This window comes from Haliaeetus albicilla, chromosome 25 (genome assembly GCF_947461875.1).
Source record: "Haliaeetus albicilla chromosome 25, bHalAlb1.1, whole genome shotgun sequence".
NCBI lineage: Eukaryota > Metazoa > Chordata > Aves > Accipitriformes > Accipitridae > Haliaeetus > Haliaeetus albicilla.
Window position 1 is genome coordinate 11,115,189 of NC_091507.1, and position 18,711 is coordinate 11,133,899.

Sequence of the window (18,711 nt, forward strand, 5' to 3'; positions counted from 1 at the left end):
ACAAGTTTTACTTCTTTTCCCAATTTTCTCCCCCATCCCACTGGGTGGGGGGAGTGAGTGAGCGGTTGTGTGGTGCTTAGTTGCTGGCTGGGGTTATACCACAACAACCACTTGTCACTGATTTCCATCTGGACATTGACCCATTGACCACTACCCTCTGGATGCGACCATCCAATCAATTCCTCATCCACCAAACAGTCCACCCATCAAATCCATACCTCTCCAATTTAGAGAGAAGGAAGTTAGGGGGGACCATGTCAAAGGCCTTACAGAAGTCCAGGTGGATGACATTCATAGCTCTTCCCTCTTCCACTGATGTAGTCACTCCATCATAGAAGGCCACCAGGTTGGTCAGGCAGGACTTGCCCTTGGTGAAGCCATGCTGGCAGTCTCGAATCCTCTCCCCATCCTCCATGTGCCTTAGCATAGCTTCCAGGAGGATCTGTTCCATGATCTTCCCAGTCACAGAGGTGAGGCTGACTGGTTGGTAGTTCCCAGGGTCCTCCTTTCTACCCTTTTTAAAAACGGGTGCTATGTTTCCCTTTCTCCACTCACCAGGGACTTCACCTGACTGCCATGACTTTCCAAATATCATGGAGAGTGGCTTGGCAACTACCTCAGCCAATTCCCTCAGGACTCTGGGATGCATCTTCTCAGGTCCCACAGACTTAAATATGTTCAGGTTCCTCAGGTGGTCTTGAACCTGATCTTCTCTTACAGTGGGAGGGACTTTGCTCCCCCAGTCACTGCCTTGCAGTCCATCCACAGAAGAGGTGGGGGAAGAGAGGTTGCCAGAGAAGACTGGGGCAAAAAATTTGTTGAGTACCTCAGCCTTCTCCTTGTCCATTGTTACCAGTTTGCCAGTCTTGCTCATCGAGGGGATACACTTTGACCTTCCTTTTCTGGCTGACACCTGTAGAAGCCCTTCTTATTATTCTTTGCATCCCTTGCCAAGTTCAGCTCTATCCACGCCTTGGCCTTCCTGACCCCATCCCTACACAACCGGGCAGCGTCCCTATACTCTTCCCAGGGTACCTGTCCCTGCTTCTACTGCCTGTGCAATTCCTTCTTGCCCTTTAGTTTGACCAGCAGATCTTGACTCAGCCATGCTGGTCTCTTGCCTTCCTTGCCTGATTTCTTACACCTGGGGATCAAGAGCTCTTGTGCTCTATGGAAAGCCTCCTTAAAGATCTGCCAGCTCTCTTCTGCTCCCTTGTTCCTGAGGGCAGTTTCCCACGGGTCCTATTGACTAACTCTTTGAACAGCTGGAAGTCTGCTTTCCTAAAATTCAGGGTCCTGACTTTACTCTTGACCTGACCCATATCCCTCAGGACTGTGAACTCCACCAGTGCGTGATCACTGCAGCCCAGGCTGTTTCCAATCTTGACATCACCGATTAGCTCACTTGTGTTGACGACCATCAGGTCCAGTATCACATCCCCTCTGGTAGGGCTGTCTATTACCTGGCTTAATAAGTTATCCTCAACGCACTCCAGGAGTCTCCTGGATTGCCTACAGCTCACCGTGCTACTTTTCCAGCAGATGTCAGGGTGGCTGAAGTCCCCCTGCAGGATGAGAGCCTGTGAGCGTGATGCCTTCTGCAGCTGGAGTTAAAAGGCTTTGTCAATAGGCTCCCTGTGATTGGGTGGCCTGTAGCAGACACCAACTACAAGATTCCCTTTGTTGCCTTGGTCTCTAATTCTTACCTGCTCATGGCTATTCTTCAGAGACAGCTCTTCACACTCAAACCATTTCTTGATGTAGAGGGCAACTCCTCCACCCCTCCTTCCTCGCCTGTCCCTTCTGACCAGCTTGTAGCCATGGATAGCCGAATTCCAGTCATTGATGGCTACAAGCTGGCTGATACAACATGGCTACATTGTCCTGTGATGCAATTGTTACAGAGTGCCAAAACTAGTCATTCCTTCTCCTGTTAAAAGATATGATGCAAAGGAGTGTGACTGTCTGCTGATGCTCTGTATTTCACAAACATGAGCTCTGTAAGTCAGAAGTTATAAATGCAGGGCTGCCAGGGGTTTACAAGTTATGGACCAGCCTCTCCATAAAGATCAGATTAATTTGCAAGCCAGTTATCACATGCCTAAATAAGCAATTAACAATAACATAAGTATGTAGTGTATAATAGGTGTTACATTACATTACAGTGAGAAAGCTATTTTCTTCCTGCCTGTGGTGCATTTGTGTCACACTGTCAAATGTTTGTCAAAAAAAAAAGAAAAGCTTGCATTGGCACAACATGCTTAAAGGGGTTTTGGCTTCAAGTAAACACTGAATATCATGAGATCTGTGATGAAATCACGGGAACTAACAATGATTGTCACATGGCAGAGACTCCAGGGCCTTTTGCTGATGCATTCAGCTGTCAGACATGCAACCAGCCACCTGCCTTGCTTCAGCATTTTCTCTTATTTATTCCTGACACCATAAGCATAACTTAGTCAGTCACATATATTCTTGCCAAAAACAAATGGCTCACAGGCAGGTTTTGTCTTTTCTAAAATTGTTTTTGGTACTGATTTTTTTTTTTTTTTTGATCTTACTAAGAGAAAATTTAGAAAAATAAGACTGGTTGCTTTGAGAAGCTAGACTGCACTTGGGATTTCTGGGACTTCCAGTCTCCTTGTTTAAACGTAAGTCAGAGCTGGGGGGTCCTGTCCCTGAAATACAGTTGCCTATCCTAATCTTCAGATCCTGGAATAAGAGCATTTTTTGGGTTCTGCAGCAGATTGCCTAGAGAGTTTGCGCAGTGACACAGATCCCCCATCTTCCTCAGGCAACCATGCAGGGTAAATGGAGACACCAAGGATCCATGGAAGACCACTGCAAAACTGGGGTAGATGCCAAGTTCCTGGAATAGCCTATCATCAATCCAGATTGTCTCAGGTAGAGTTTTCTGGACCCAAGATATCATGAGTTAAGCATTTTAGGCTTCACTAATTAGTACTTGCTGTAGTTTTACTCTAGGGTCTCAATTTTGCTGGAAGTAACGGCAGCTGCTGCTTCTCCAGAGGAGCCTTCAATCTCGTGGAGAAAAATCTCAAGAGTCACTATAAAAGGAGAGAGACATTTGGTCTGCTACTAGGCCAGAACCTTAGCACTTTGTGAGGAACAGAAGAGCAAGGGATAATACATGAATTAACCACTGCCATCAACAATCCCTGATCATCAGGGAGGCAACACGCGACCCTCAACCTCAGGGAAGTTTCGCTGCTTTTTCTACGAAACAGAGGTCATTTATGTATTGGTGCCTGTTAGATCTAATATCAGATTGTTTTAAGTCTATTACTCTTATATCACAAAATATTGTATAAATTTGAAACCAGCATTGAATCATATAACTATAAGTGTTTAGAAAGGTGTCTCTGATACACCTTGAGCAATGAGACAGAAAACTAATGGAAACAGTAGTGCCACACTAATACTTACAATATGCACTAGTTTGGCATGAATCTACCATAAATTAGATTTAGAAAGTGTAACTTTACAGTGTACTTATGTACACTGTATGTACTTATACCACGGATGAATTTGACCAATTTCATAGATCTATAGCACATCCTATTGGATCAATTAGATAAAAATTAGCTGAACTTCCAATGCAAACTAACTTGTAAAATTTTTATGAGTCCTGTTTTGGCTATAAAATAGCGAGTCATAAAAATCTAAAAGATACTTAATGCAGTGTCTCTTACATATTGAGAAATGTATCGAGTCACACACTGAAAAGTAGTAGTGAATTACCCAGTAGTAAGTAGTCAAACAATTGGATAAATATTTGACTCTCTAAGAAACAATACATTATTTATGTTAGATAAAAAAGAAACACCTGCAGGGAATTTTAGGGAAACCTAAGGAGAGTTAACAACTAAGCAATGCAGTAGCAGATTACACTCAGAATGGCTGTTGGAATGAAGAAATTAAAAATGGCTGTTGAATGAAGAAATTAAATTACTCACATAGGACTACAACATCTTTCAAATTCACTATATCCAGGTGTCATTGTGGGTACCTCAGGAAAAAGATGCTTAGAAACATTAATGCTTACAGGTTAACAAAAGCAAAGAAGATCCCTACAGAATCATGCACTCCATAAATCTCTGGAATGGTCAACTTGTCTTTGAATACTGCCTTGCACACGAACCAAGGTATTTGAAAAAATATGTAATGAAAACAGTAAAGTCTAAAAAAGGGCAACAGAAATAAGAAGCTATGGAAATGTCTGTGTGTAAGAGGGATTAGCGGATGAGTTAGAGGAGGAATTTATCACAGATATGCTTCAGGTATTGTATTCATGAATTGTCATATATGACACAAGTCATATGCTAAATACAGGGTTTGGGAAGAAACTTTCAAAGGCCAAATTTTCCATTTCTTTTTTCCTCTCTATAAGACCTCTCTATATTGACTATTATCTGAAAAAGACAGCCTTCTGAAGAGAAGGATGGATGCATCCTGGTACCTTAATTTCTACCTTCCTGGAAGAGGAAAAAGCTACAATAGATAAAATATGCTCATCACAAAACCTGGATCAAGAATTCCATTGATGCCCCATGATCTGGTTCAGCCCATTACAGAGAGCATGGATGGGAAGTTTAGGTGTGGATTAAAGCTTTTTCTGCACATTGCAATGCCTTCCCAGCATCTTTAATGAAACTCCTCTTGAGATATATGAACATTAAGCTGTGTTCCTTCTGGCCTGTTCTTCATCAGGAGTAAAATTCTGCCCTCAGGCTTTATTAATGATTCTGCTCATGATACATGAGTTGAAACAAAGCACAGCTCATTCCACAAAACCAGCATTTACATTTCCAGGCTAGGAGAAACATATTAAAATTGGCGATGACAGCTAGTTCTGTTAGAAAATTAATGATAGGCTCAAAGTACTGATTGCATATCCATAAGAGGTTTCATGTTCAAAGGGGTAACATTTGATTGAACTGAGTTTATATTTAGAAAGACAGGATCTGTTTCTTTCAAACACTATGTTAGATTTGGATGAATTTCTTTAAAATGCATTTCACATTGCCTTACTTTTTTCTGCAATACTTTGCATGCTTTTATACATTACTTAAAAAAACAAAAAAAGAACTTGAACTTTTACAAGGCTAAAAGTACATGTTTTAAGACCCGACTGAGCAAACTGGACCATCAAGAGCTGGAAATTTTGCTTTCCCCTATTTTCCACTGAACTGAAAACACTTGAATTGTTTGTGAACTTTTGTGTGTATATTTTAGTGTTTGCAGTAGGAATAGCATTCCAGGCATGCCCACCTTTTCCTGCCTTGCAGCAATCCTCCAGTATGGGGCAACTCAGGACACTGTAGACTTTCTCACTAGGGAAAAGATAAGTAATTGGCTACAAAAAATGTTATCATTTCTATTGCCTAAATCTAAGGTGCTTTTTAAAATGAACAACAGTGTCTGCAGTTTGATCAGAACAGCAGCAAGAAAAATAAAGCAATGAAAACCCATTAATCAATTCAGTCTTATTATTGTTATTCTGGCATTTTGCACTGCAGCTCAATATTACAGCATCTGATAAAGCCTGAAGCACGGCCTTACAGATTGTTTCAGACCTCAGATATGCAGCTAGCACAGTTTCCCACCATAAAGCTCCTTGTACATAATTAAAAAGTTAGTTGACCTGATTGTTTCAACTGGGTGTAATGGGTTTGTCACCTTCATTTTGGTATGGCTGTCGTATGCTGTCACCTGAAGGAGTGTCATGAATTTAAGTTAATCTTGAGCATGTGGATGGGGAGAGGAGGTGAAGGTCTGTTCTGGGCTGAAAAAAATGAACACCTCAAACAATTAACTGTTGTGCAGGTGTGGGTGCAAACATGCTTACGTTATTCTGCAGTGTGCCTAGTCCTCCCAAATTCAGAAAATCCAGAATATTCAACAGTTCCAGCAGTGGCTGACAAAGGAAAACCAAAACCATGTAGGCCAGCTGGAGACCAGTCATGTGATGACTGTAACAGAAAATAGTTCCTGCAAGTAGCTTAGCCATACAGCCACTTTTGCCTACTGTTTAATCTGAAATGCTCTTACTCCCTCAGAATAAAAAAAAATGGTGACCATTAGTACAGAGTGATCTTATTATGCTTAAAAGCTCCCAATGCATTTTTCTTTAAATGATTTGTCCAAACACTTTTGAATCCTTATAAAATTTTAGCACCCACAGTATCCTATGGTGGGAGTTCCATGATTAATTTTGCTTTACTTCTTATTTCCAGCCTGCATTTTGCTGTCTGTGTCTTATTTGTATATTCTTGTGCTGACATTGTCCTTCGGACAGAATACCTCCTCTCAGGAGCCTCCCTTGGCTCAGGACGATAAATTAACCTACATGAAGAACCACACTAACACAATATTTTTATGCAGTAGTATATAGTACTTCAAAACCATATGAAGACAATGTGATCATATAGAGCAAAATCTATCAAAGATTGATACAGTGGGATCAAGTCACAGCATTGATTCTTTCTTCACATTCACGGGGAAACACACATTCATACCATGCACTGGCATTGATGCGAATGTTGTAGCATCTCTGTATTAAGGAATCCTGCTTGCCACATGTGGTTGATCAAACCAATGTGGTACATAGACTGGGAAAGAGCTGTCACGTTGCACAGCAACCCTGCATTATGCCATTGGGCTCAACTTTCCACAGAAGGAGTGTGCTAAGCACACATCTATGCAAGGACAGCAACAAGACACACGCCTACCACATGCCCTAATATGCCAGATGATTCATCTCATCACGTCACCTGAAGCACATACAAAACTTGCACAGAGAGTAAAGAGCTTTCAAATTATTTCAATACTTTCTAATTCCTATAAAAGAGACTAGAGAGCTTCAGGAACTGTTCTTGAACAAGATTTTCCACAGGAAGGTGTAGGAAGGTTTTACTAACCACTGTTAGCTTACTGAGATGGTCTCTCATTTCTAAGCTGCTCTTTTCTCCTTATTCATTCTGGCAACCAGACCAAGTAGAGCTGAGTACTCCCACCAAAGGAGCATCAACTGTCCCCAAAGCAACAACCGGGTTAGGGTGTGAATTAGTTTCACACTAGAGGAAAATACTGCAGAAACAATTTGAGATTAGTTTCACATTTCTGATGCATCAGGGGAAATTTATGTAAAAAGTAAGAAATTTAAAATATTAACCTTGTTCATGTGTGTATAGAGATGCAGGGAATATTCTCCAAAACTTGTGCTTTTTTGTGCTTGCCTACAGTGGAAACTGCAAAAATTTGTCTGTGTGCTGGGGAACAAATGAAAGGGATGCAGGGGGAAATGGAGCTGTGCTCTGAATTCTACAACCATTTTTATTTTATTCAAAGACATACATCTTGGAATCCGTAATCAGCTTGTCCCCTCAGAAACTTGTCATAACAGGCAGCAATAAATCATTCAGGCATTCACTCAGTCATTCACTTCATAAGTCCCACTGAGTGGCATGTATCTTGGGACTGCTATGAATGTACGCAACACTGAAAATACAACCAAGTTATGAAACAAACAAATCACACAGGAGACGTCCTACTATTATGATAATAGTAGTGCTAAAAGTGTTAAAGGAAAAGAACACAATTCAGTATGAACCTAAAGAAATAAACCCTTGTTATCAATATGACCAAAAAGGTTGACAAAACTATAAAACATTACTTGAATATTCCTCCATTGGTTTTTCCATCTGGCAAGAAACTACAAAGAACGCACATAGAAACTGTGACACATTCAGCTTCTGCTTGATCCCATGTAATCTCCATCTCCATAGATGCTAGTACATGTACAATGGTAATACATGTGTTTTCAAGGGCAGAAGGGCTCTGAGCTAATAGATCTAAATTAGGAGGAACCTCTGTAAATCAAGATGTATTTGAAACTTTGCCATAGAGTGGAGCCTTCTGAAGTTCCTGCTGATATCCTCTCTCTTTAAACAAAAAACACAGAGCATAACTTACTTGCACTCAGCAACTGCCTAGCACTTAGGGAATGCAAGGTTTGAAGCGACTTCCCTGTTTATTAGAGTTCACCTTCTTTGGTTATTGCTAGCGCAGGACCTATCAAATTTATGTGGTAGGTTTAATTAGCATCTCTGGACTGGGAATTAATTTTTAAGATCACACACTCCTTTCCAGGTACCTCAGCAAATCAACGGCAGGTTGCCACGAGGTAAGAGTAGCTTTATGCAGTAACTAAAGATAGCTGAGGTACATATAGTTCAGTGACAAGTGTTCATTAGTAGGAAAGCTCATTCGGGAGCTATCTGCCTCTTGTTCAGTTGAGTATGCATATATTCCACACATCTGAATTAAACACACCACTGTGTATTTTTGCCCAGGCTCACTTATATACATAGATCATAAAAAATGGCAATGTAGTAATAATGTTTTGGGGGAAAAGGAGATGTTTACACTGGCAGAATTTTAAAACATTTTCCTGGGGAAAAAGAAGAATGCACCCTGGATCAGCTGAAATTCAAATCTAGTTTCTGATTGAGGATCACTGCTTGTATACTATTCACAAATGGAAATCAATACACTACTTTTACAACAGCATACCTATTATGAAGACATTAAATAGTGTTATTCTTCTATCACTTTTTAAGAGCTGATGGAGAAAAAGCTATTTTCTAAATAGAAAGACAAAACAATACATTTCCCATTTGCTTTTGGGGAACACAGATCCCGGGTCTTGGAGTTTATCAAAAGAAAAATCTTTAGTGGAGACTGTTTTAAAATGTTTGTAAAATATTTGCATTGTGTGACTTTGGATTACAAAACTGTGCAGGTGTACCCATAAGCAGAGAGCTCTCAAGCTTTTTCAGATGAATCAGCATGAAGATAACTTTTCATTACAGTAATGTTGGACCTCAAGATTAACTCACCTGACTTTTGTTTTCCATCTGTTTCACCAATGTATTTGCTTTGCCTATTAGGTAGGTTTTAAATATACCAACACCACTACATACAATACAACATTGGGACTACTGGACAAGCTGAGCAATAAAAGGAAAATTACATTTACAGTAGTTACACCATTTACTTTTATTATGGAACAGAGAGGCATTACCATGCTACTTGCTATAAACTCAGATGTTCAGAGATTGCTGGGCATGTCCCCAAGCTGTGCACCTCCTAAAGAAAACTGTAATTTCTATTCTCATTTCCATGTCACGTGATTGTATAGATTAACATAGCACAGACTGGTATGAATATCTGCTTCTGCTGATAGTGTGACTATAGTTTCAACTAAAAAGGCTGGTTCTGGCAAAAAACAGAGTAAATTCGCGGAAGACTTCATGGCATAAGTCCATCGACCAGGACTGCTAGAGAGGAAAGCAAAAGTTCCCTCAATATTTAAGCAAACCTAAACTTCCTATATGTGTTGAACAACCTGACAGATATCAGAATTAAACTCGTGCCTCTGCATACTAGGTCTATACAACAATAAGGCATTAAAGCAGTACTTACAGCTAGAGAATATCAGAGGACATGAATGTTCATCCATTGGGAAATTGTGCAGCTGCAGCTGGCACTCAGCATTGATGGTAAGCCTATGGAGAAACCAAGCGTCTGTTACTACACACCAGCACAATGAACAGTCAGAGGAGGAGGCAGGGTAACCTTAGGTATCATGCAAGAGCGCTTTGACATCTGTAAGCAAGGCCTGAAAGGAAGGGACTATATTTGCAAATTGTTCATTGGCTATTTAGACCTGATCCAAAACAATAATAATTATCTAAACCAACAAATAATTTCAGACGCATCATTAAGAGTTTCTTGATCCCAAGAAATCTGTGCATATGTTTTTCTCTAGGCAATTCATCATTGAAGGATGTGGGATGGAAACAACTATTCTTTACAAAAAAAATATGGCTGATATGCTGGTATGCAATTCTACAAAATTAAAACCTCATAAAGAATCTAATAAGGAACATTCTCCACATTTACTTATAGTGTGAACTTAATATTCTTTCAATCATTTGGGGCTGTCTCTGTATTTTAATAGATTGTAAAATGACTATTAAAACCAGATAATCTTCAGCCTGATAGCTTACAAAGTAAATCTATTTACCCAGGTAGATTGCATTAAGTGCTAGTTTATTATACAGTCTTTTTTCAGGAAACAGACACTATATTAATTGCATGCCTGAATTTAAGCAGCAAGGGTAGGTCATGAGGATTTTTTGTTGGCTTCTGTCGTGGTTTCAGCCCAGCCGGCAACAAAGTGCCACGAAGCCACTTGCTCACTCTTCCCCTCTGGCCCCAGTGGGATGAGGAGGAGAAAATAAAGAAAAGCTCGTGGGTCAAGACAAGGACTGGGAGGGATCACTCAGCAATTATGGTCATGGGCAAAAGACAGACTCAAGCAGGGGAAAAAGCACTATCAATATAATATACTGCCAATCAAAACAGAGTAGGATAATGAGAAGTAAAACCAACCTCAGAACACCTTCCCGCCATCCCCCCCTCCTGCCCGGCTCAACCCCCCTCCCGGTTCTCTCTCCCTCCTCCCCCCGGCAATGGGGGCTGGGGTCGGTTCCTCACCCCTTGTCTCTGCCGCTCCTTCCTCCTCAGGGGAGGAGGACTCCGCGCTCAGACCCTGCTCCGCCGTGGGGTGTCTCCCACAGGCTGCAGTCCTTCAGTCCCAGCCTGCTCCAGCGCGGGCTTCCCCATGGAGTGGCGGCCATCTTGGGGGGCCTCCGCTCCCCCGCTCCCCTCCATGGGCTGGGGGGGGACAGCCTGCCACCTCACCGCGGGCTGCGGGGGCATCCCCTCCTGCCCCGCTCCTCCTCCCCTCCTTCCTCCCTGACCTCGGTACCCGCAGAGGGGTTCCTCTCCCATTCCAATCCCCTATTCAGTACCGGTTCCCCTTCTTAAGTCCGTTCTCCCAGAAGCACTACCACCATCAGTGAGGGGCTCGGTCTGGGCCAGAGGCGGGTCCGGCTTGGAGCCGGGGAAGCTTCCAGCAGCTTCGCACAGGAGCCGGTCCTGCGGCCCCCTCCCCTGCTACCAAAACCCCCGCCACACAAACCCAAGCCAGCTTCTTTTCCTTCGTTTTTTAAACTAATTCAAAAGCTAACAAACTGAATGGGGAAAGGTTTGTGTCTCAGATTCAGGATGACACAGAGAAAACCTCTGTCTTGGAGAAGGTCACTTGTGAGGAACTTAACAGTGGTTTTGCACTGACACTAGAAGAGAGTTTGCAGTGTTACAGCAGGAGTGCATTCACACCTGTGGCAGTACACTGCCCCCCGCGCCCCCCCATCCAGCCGGCAGGAAACGAAACTTCCCCAGGCAGGGAGAAGGGGAAGGAGACCCTGGAGGCTGCAGGTTGAAATTTGAACTGGCCAATCGAGAGGCGCCAGGTACACCGAGGTGACCCTCCTGGCCAATAGGGATTAAAATGACCACCCGTCAGATTCGACAGGGGTATAAATGGGGTCCCACTGGAGGACACATTGGAATCAGTCCTCCTCGGAGCAGCGGGTCTGCAGTCGGGGACTCTCCCTCGGGTCAGGGCTCTGCCCGAGGTAACTCCTCGAGGGAGAGAGCCCTCAGCTTTTAGGGGAGTGATATGCGCGTTTTGAGCCATCGCTTTAAATCTTGGGGATTCTTAAGTCGGCCATGTGATATTAATTCTCTTTACATCATTGAGCCTGTGGTTTTATAAAATGTTACCAGACTTCTAAATAACTTATACTGAAGAATAAATCTGAGTTTTAACACCTGTTGGATTTGGTTATGTGTGCATCCGTAACACCACCCAAAAGCGGGCAGGGAAGAGGATGGAAAGGCGTGGAGCATGACTGAATCTTGTACACTTTCTCCTGAAAACAGAACACTCATCAACACCTGACAGTACCAGGGCATACAGTAGTTACCGCTTCCATGCCATACCAATTCTGTGTGCTCACTTAAGTCAGATTAATTGTTTTTTAATTACACAGTGTTATCAACAAACAATGATTATTCTAACAGCTCCTCCTATGTAAAACTGACCTGAGTGGGTGAAAAGGACTCAAAACATCTTTCACAGATAAAAATGCTCATTCAAATAATCCACTGGGTTATGTATTACCCCTTTCTTATCTGCTTTAGACAAAGCAGTTCATTCAACAAATAGTTTCTTTAGTGACAGGTATGTAAGTCTCACTACTATTAGGTAGGCACTTGACTTGCCCTGAAAATACTAAACAGGGCTTAATAGGAAAAAAACCCCAACAAAACCCAACAACACAACCAAGAGGGTATTGGAGTTGACATCCTAATCAACCAGTCTTTAGCTAAAGGCTACTGAAATAAGAAAGACTTCTTCACAGTGGAGCAAGCCTAAGAAGGGAAGGACACTAAAAATATCAGTAGCTTTTCCAGCTGTTTATTTCCTTCCTTATTGTTTGCCAAGGACTTTCTATTGGAGCCCAACGCAATTGCAAGCATGATCAGAATATGCTGTTGCACTGAAAGAGCTGAACACAATTACTGAAGAAAATGTAGCATGAAAGGGATGTTTCTGGAACAGTTTGCTGTGTGGAATATGGCTTATGGCAAAATCCCCTTCTGAGCAATTCGACTCTTCCATAAGTAAACACATATTTAGATTTCCACAGGCTTTTTTAATGCAAATATATACAGTGTTTCTAATACCATACAGTTGATCATATCACAAAGATTAGAAAAACTCTAAAAGCCTTTCCTCCAGCAATTCACCCTTGTGATGAGATGTGACAGACTATCTTTCCGCATGATTTATTTGAAGAATCAAGTATTGGCATTAGCATGAATCTAGAAATATTTTATGCAGCCCTGCATCTAACTGATCAGAAAGGTTTCTGACAGGTTTTATGGGACTACATGCTCCTGATTTTATTGCAAGCACTAAAAAGCCCAACTTCTACAATTTAGACAGGCCTATTTCCAGTTCTCAAGGTTTCTTCTTTAGAAAGACAAAACTTTGTTTTTTAAACTTGGCAGTACTTACGCTTGAGTATTTCAGTATTTGAAAGGCACGGTCAGGTAAGCACCAGGAAGAAAACAGCAGAGGAGAACAAAGATACCACTGAAAATTACTGCAACTATGCCAGAGGCAGGAGAAGCTTTCAGCCCTGCACCTTGCCGAGTGCTCACCTGAGGGTGTACAAGATCTTGCCATCATTCCATATGCGGAGGAGCTGGTTGGGGGTGGTGATCCAGTGAGCCTCCGCTGTCTTCGAGTTACGAAATATCGTGTCTGGGATCCAGATCAAGCCAACCATGTTGCTGTTCAGAGTCAGTATTTTCATGGTGCTGTTGAAGCGAAGACGGCTATCTGTCCACGTCTGGGCAAAAAATATATCAATTTGATATTCCTGCAATGAAAGCATGATACACAAATTGAAATCAGTTCCACACTTCCCACTGCAATTTGGTGTTTGACAAGATCTATCCAGGTGTAGAGCATCAGGATACATTCAGGCCAATGGAGCTACAGTTTGGTTTTTTACTGCCTCAGGAAATAATGTTTTTCCTTTTTTTTCCTTTTCTTTCCCCTCTAGCTACTTTGGAAAACAGGCCAAACATCTCACTTGCCTTGGTCCTGTGCCATAACAATTTCTGCACTAGCACATTCTTTTCCATTGCCTCTGAAAAGTCACAGCTACAAGGTACAATTTGCAGAGACTTTTTGTCGTAGGGCAGACTGATAAAAGAGGTGTGAAAGATGAACAAGAGCAACACATGTAAGCTGGAGAATGGTAAATTCCCTTGATTATGGCAATGCCTTTTGGGGAGGGTGTTGTGTAAATTCAGTAAATTAATTGTTCTGTTTGTTACCAATTATTCAGCTACTCTTTTTCAAGCCATACTAGAGCAGAACGGAAAAGGCATGTTGGTGCTTCTTTGCAGACACCTCATGTACCTCAAATGCTAAAAGCTGAGTGGTCACTAGCTTACTGCTCTGAATAGGCCAATGTCATAATTTACATGAATCTCATTCTTTCTTTCACTCCATTTTTACTGCTGTTTTTCTGTAGGTAAGCAGTCATAGTAGGTATAACTGCAGAAATTGAGATACACATGGACAAGCAGACAAAATGATCTAGGTGAACATACAAACACACTGATTTATGCATTTAATACTCCATGGAAGAAACTGTGTAAAAACCAATATTTGAATTATGAGTTCCAGCCACTGGCAGCTGGGAACGGTCACGTTTGATTTGCTTATGTTCCTTTTCCTCTTTCCAGACTGGTCTACCTGTGAACCCTGTGGAAATGGCCACCTGACCGTGTCATGAAAGACCTTCTCAGTATCACAGGCCTGGCTGCATCCATGACAGGGTCAGCATTTGCTGATGTGACACAAAGCATATGCTCTACAATGCAGGCTAATACAGGGGCTGGGGATAATCCAGAGGAAAACATCTCCTTAGGTCCCCTGGTAGATGCAGTCTTGGTATATCTGAACAAAGGACAATTAAAGCTGTGAGGAAAGTCTGGTATGTCTTTGCCTTTGACCACTCTGAACTTGCTTTTATTGCATTTTTGCTTGTCTATTCCCAAGTTTTTAAAAAGCAGGTATAAAAAGAAATGCTATTACACAAACAGTATTGTATATTTTTTTATTTATAGTTAATTAGAAGAGCGTGTAGTCTGAACTGAGGACAGTGTTTTTGCTAAGAGCCATCTGGTTCTCCTGCACTATTACATTTTTGGCAGGCCATCCTTCCAAAGCTGATGTTATAACACCAGGAAACCTAATTCACTGACACTGTAATCCTAGTCCAAAACACACTCTGGGCCTCTCATCTTTAGATGGCAAATGATCAATAGGTGCATAAGCAGTGCTAGCATGTATCCAAATACCAGGTAATAGATCACCTTAGGAATTAAAGCCTAGGCACTAAAGGCATTAAGGACTATTTTTCTTCATAACCTATCTCACTAGGTTTTTCATTGTATTATTAGCTTCATTTTCTCAGGGAAGCTGACAGATCTGAATCTGAAAAGACTTTTCTTTCATCTCAATGAGCATAAAGTTGCACATCTCCATACACTTAAAGGATGCAATGTAATGTACGCAGCATACCTTTATTATTCAAAAAGGACACCCTTAATTCACCAGGTTTAAGATGGCAGGGCTGATCTTGTTTCTTTACAATCAATCCTGTATCATTTTAGTCCTTGAAAGTCCAGTGACAAGAGTTTGGCACATTCAGCTTCTACAGAGAGGAATATGCCAGACATGTCTATGGGTTTCTCCAAATGCTGAGTGAGTAGAGTTGCTTTTTTTAGCTTACATGTGAGAATCAGTATTTATAGAATCAAAGACCATTTGTATACAGCTGGCTAATGACAGTGCTGTCTTTTTACAGGACACGTTTTTGCATGATATTCATATTTGAGGTTATTTTATATGAATGCTTTATTTTGACTAAATTTAGGAGCAGCCATAATTCCCTTCTAGTATATCATACATATTTAATGATATTTAGGATTTTAGGACTCAGCATATTTAGGATTTCTACAACACCAAAGGAAAGAAAGACCTTGAGCTCCATAATACAGTGTCCTGAGAAGGTACTGCAGTTAGATCTGAGCAAAGTGGGCACCAGGAGCAGTATAACTGTGTCACTGTTATTTCCATCCAGGTAAACTATTCTGGCTGAGAAACAGATTGCATTAGCCTAGAAGCAGGGCCATGCTAACACCACTGTCCAACCCCCATTTTGCATTTCCTTTACTTATCACTGCAACTAGAACACACCAGAAATGATCATTATTCAAAATATCTCTGCAATGGGCCACTGTAACTCCATTCACCTTAATAAAAACATTTCAACACAAATTAAATGGTTCACAAATCTTCTGAGTTATTTAGTTCTTTAAAAAAATACATTTTTCTTTTTGTAAACTGAGGTCATATAAAGCAAAGCAACATTTTTAAAAGAAAAGTCAATCAAAGTTCTTTGAAATTAGTTGCATTGACTTTTTCAACAATTTACCTCTATTTTTTTTTATTTAAAGTATTTACAATATTCAGTCAGAATGTACAAACTGCAAAACAAAATATTCCCAGTAAAAATAAATGCACATTTCCATTTAATATCTGAATTCCAATTTCATCCTTTTTGTTCTCTCCATTAATCCTTTTCAGAAGTGAATGTTAGATCAGTACATCCTTTACATTAATCTTTGGAATTGCTTCAGTCTTCAACCAAGCAGATAATGGAGTATGATATTCATACGTTTACTCTGCTAGGAAGGGACAGAGGTCACTTTTGAAACTGGCACTCAGTTCTTCACTTCTAATGAAGCTAAGCCTGTACACACTTCAGGAAAATTACCTTTATCTTCACTGACAACAGATACTCAGTTCCCAGTGAAGTCAACAGCTTCCATATACTACTTTGCACAAAGCTGGTACAATGATCTCCAACACACAGCATCTAACAAGAAACTGCCAGAAGAAAGGTTTCTATGTTGGTCTCATACACAGGTCAATATTATATAAAAAAGGAATGCTTTTCATATTAGCTAGCTAATACCTGCCATTTTAGATTTCTGTGAAATGTAACAGTCACACTTAGAGAGTTCAGGCAGGACGTTAAGTTTCAGTGAAATGATGCCTCAGACAAAGCAACATCCTAGAACTCTAATAATATTCTTTATGTTCTGTTCTACCACTCTACCATAAACTTTGTTGATATCCTTCTGATTCTTTCTTTTCCTTTTTATTTTTTGTCAGTAACCATTGACTACTATAATGAACACAGGAACAAATAAAAACCAGCAAAATTTTCAATAAGACTTCTTCCCAGCAGCAGAAAGGTGAAACTGTTCTCCATGAAGTGATCCCAAGATCATGTACAGTAAAGTGTTCTGTCACTAAGTTTTCTAGTCTTATAGGCACCTAATTTGCCCCACTACAAAAATAGACGCAAGATTTTTCCTACTCATACCACATATTCACACTGTGCCTGGATGTGTTAACTGAAGCTACACTCCAGAGCAGCCACACTTCCAAAAAGACATTCTCCTTTGAGAAGAAGTAAGGGCCAATCCTAAGGGGAAAAATACGTCTACATGTTAACAGGAAGGGAAATTCTAAGGAAATATTATTTCCTTTAGTACATCACATATTTCTGAAATAATATTAAATTTCTCTGATGCAAAATTCACTTATGAACTTGAAGGGATTGATAGAAGAATAATTTATTATGAATTTTAGTAGAATTCATTATGTTTGGCTTTAAAAGTAAATTCATAAAGCATGTTACACGTTAAATTCCCTGCACTTAAAAACTTCATTGAAATGGAATCTGCTTGAGGATTCCACAATCTGTCCAAATCTGATTAGATAAGGAAAATGTTTTTTTTAAATAAACTAAACAATTTTAAGAAATTGAAAGAGCAAGAATGTGAAACTAGAATATGATAATATTTCCCAGTCAAAGATTTCTGATATATGCAAGTACTCAGCTGAATCTAACTACATAACATCAGGCCTTTTAAGAAATTTTAAATTATCAATAGTTTTTACTGTTTCTGGAAAAACTAATGCTTTTCAGTAAAATTAAATCAGTTTATTTGTATTGTTTGATCATATGAAAATATAAAGCCTTGCTTCTGGCAGCTAATATGTACCTCTGAGTGAAATGTCTTTGTTTTCTTTTTTTTTCTCAGCTCTTTTTTGCAACTTACCCTTAAATGCATGCATTATCTTATACATTTCATCGTGTAAAAACCCAGTTTGTTCTACTTGCAAGACTTATACTTGCAAGAACCACTCAGTACAATCTGAAAAAAAGTAACATTCTGTCACTGAAAACCTCTCTATCAATCACCTCCAATGAGGTTATCTTTGAAAATGGGATTTTAAAATTGGCACTTGACAATGCCCACTTAACTTCCAAAAGTAACTTCTAAAACCAAGAAAACAGATTATGGTCCTTTTACCTGTACAGTATGCAAGTAATTGTCTCATGGAGAACATTTCTTCCCATTCAAAATTTATAAGCTCTCCTTTAAATCTGAAACTTTGGGAGAAAAATGACTGAATAAGATGAGGGAAAGTGATTTTTTTTCTGAATCAAATGATGATTTAATCAGACGGTATTTTTCTGTTTTGTCGTTATGTACAGAGCAATAAGCTAGAGATTATTTTTCTTTCCTACTTTCTATCGATTTGTGGACAGGGGGACATAAGCCAGAGTTAACAACAGTATTAGCTGCAAGTAACTGTACATAGTCAGGGTTCCAACTACTTGATTTTAGCATATTTTTTACATTTTCAAATATTCCTAATGTGGTTTCATTAGTGACTTGAAAATAATCAAGCCAGCAGTGAATTATTTCCTCTTCAGCTGTGTAGGAATGATTAATGATTGGAAACACCTTGAAAGTGCCATTGTTTGAAACATCTGTAGTCACAGAGAAAAATACATGCTTTTCAGCCAAGTCTTTCCTTGTTTGCTCAGTCAAAAGAGGAGCTAACATGTTGTTGAAAAAACATGAAGCTTTTCTCCTATCGTGATATATCATTTTAGATGTAGGTTAATCCCGGAAAATACAATTTAATTGGCTGTCACAATTGGGTGATCTATTTGAATGACTACAGGTAATAGTATGGTACACCTTTGTTGCTTTTGCTGCAGCCTTCTCATTTTCTGCATTTTCACAATGTTACAACAGTAA

At 40.2% G+C, this 18,711-nt stretch overlaps 1 protein-coding gene across 2 annotated transcripts in view; it reads right to left on the minus strand.

Annotated features, from left to right (window-relative positions):
• GABRG3 (gamma-aminobutyric acid type A receptor subunit gamma3) overlaps positions 1-18,711 on the minus strand; it is a 337,645-nt gene that overhangs the window by 147,844 nt on the left and 171,090 nt on the right. For both annotated transcript variants that reach the window (XM_069769983.1, XM_069769982.1), the window contains 2 exons: positions 13,165-13,385; positions 9,508-9,590 (listed from right to left, as the gene is read on the minus strand). In XM_069769983.1, the coding sequence (XP_069626084.1) occupies positions 9,508-9,590; positions 13,165-13,385 (304 nt within the window). The remainder of the gene's footprint in view (positions 1-9,507; positions 9,591-13,164; positions 13,386-18,711) is intronic.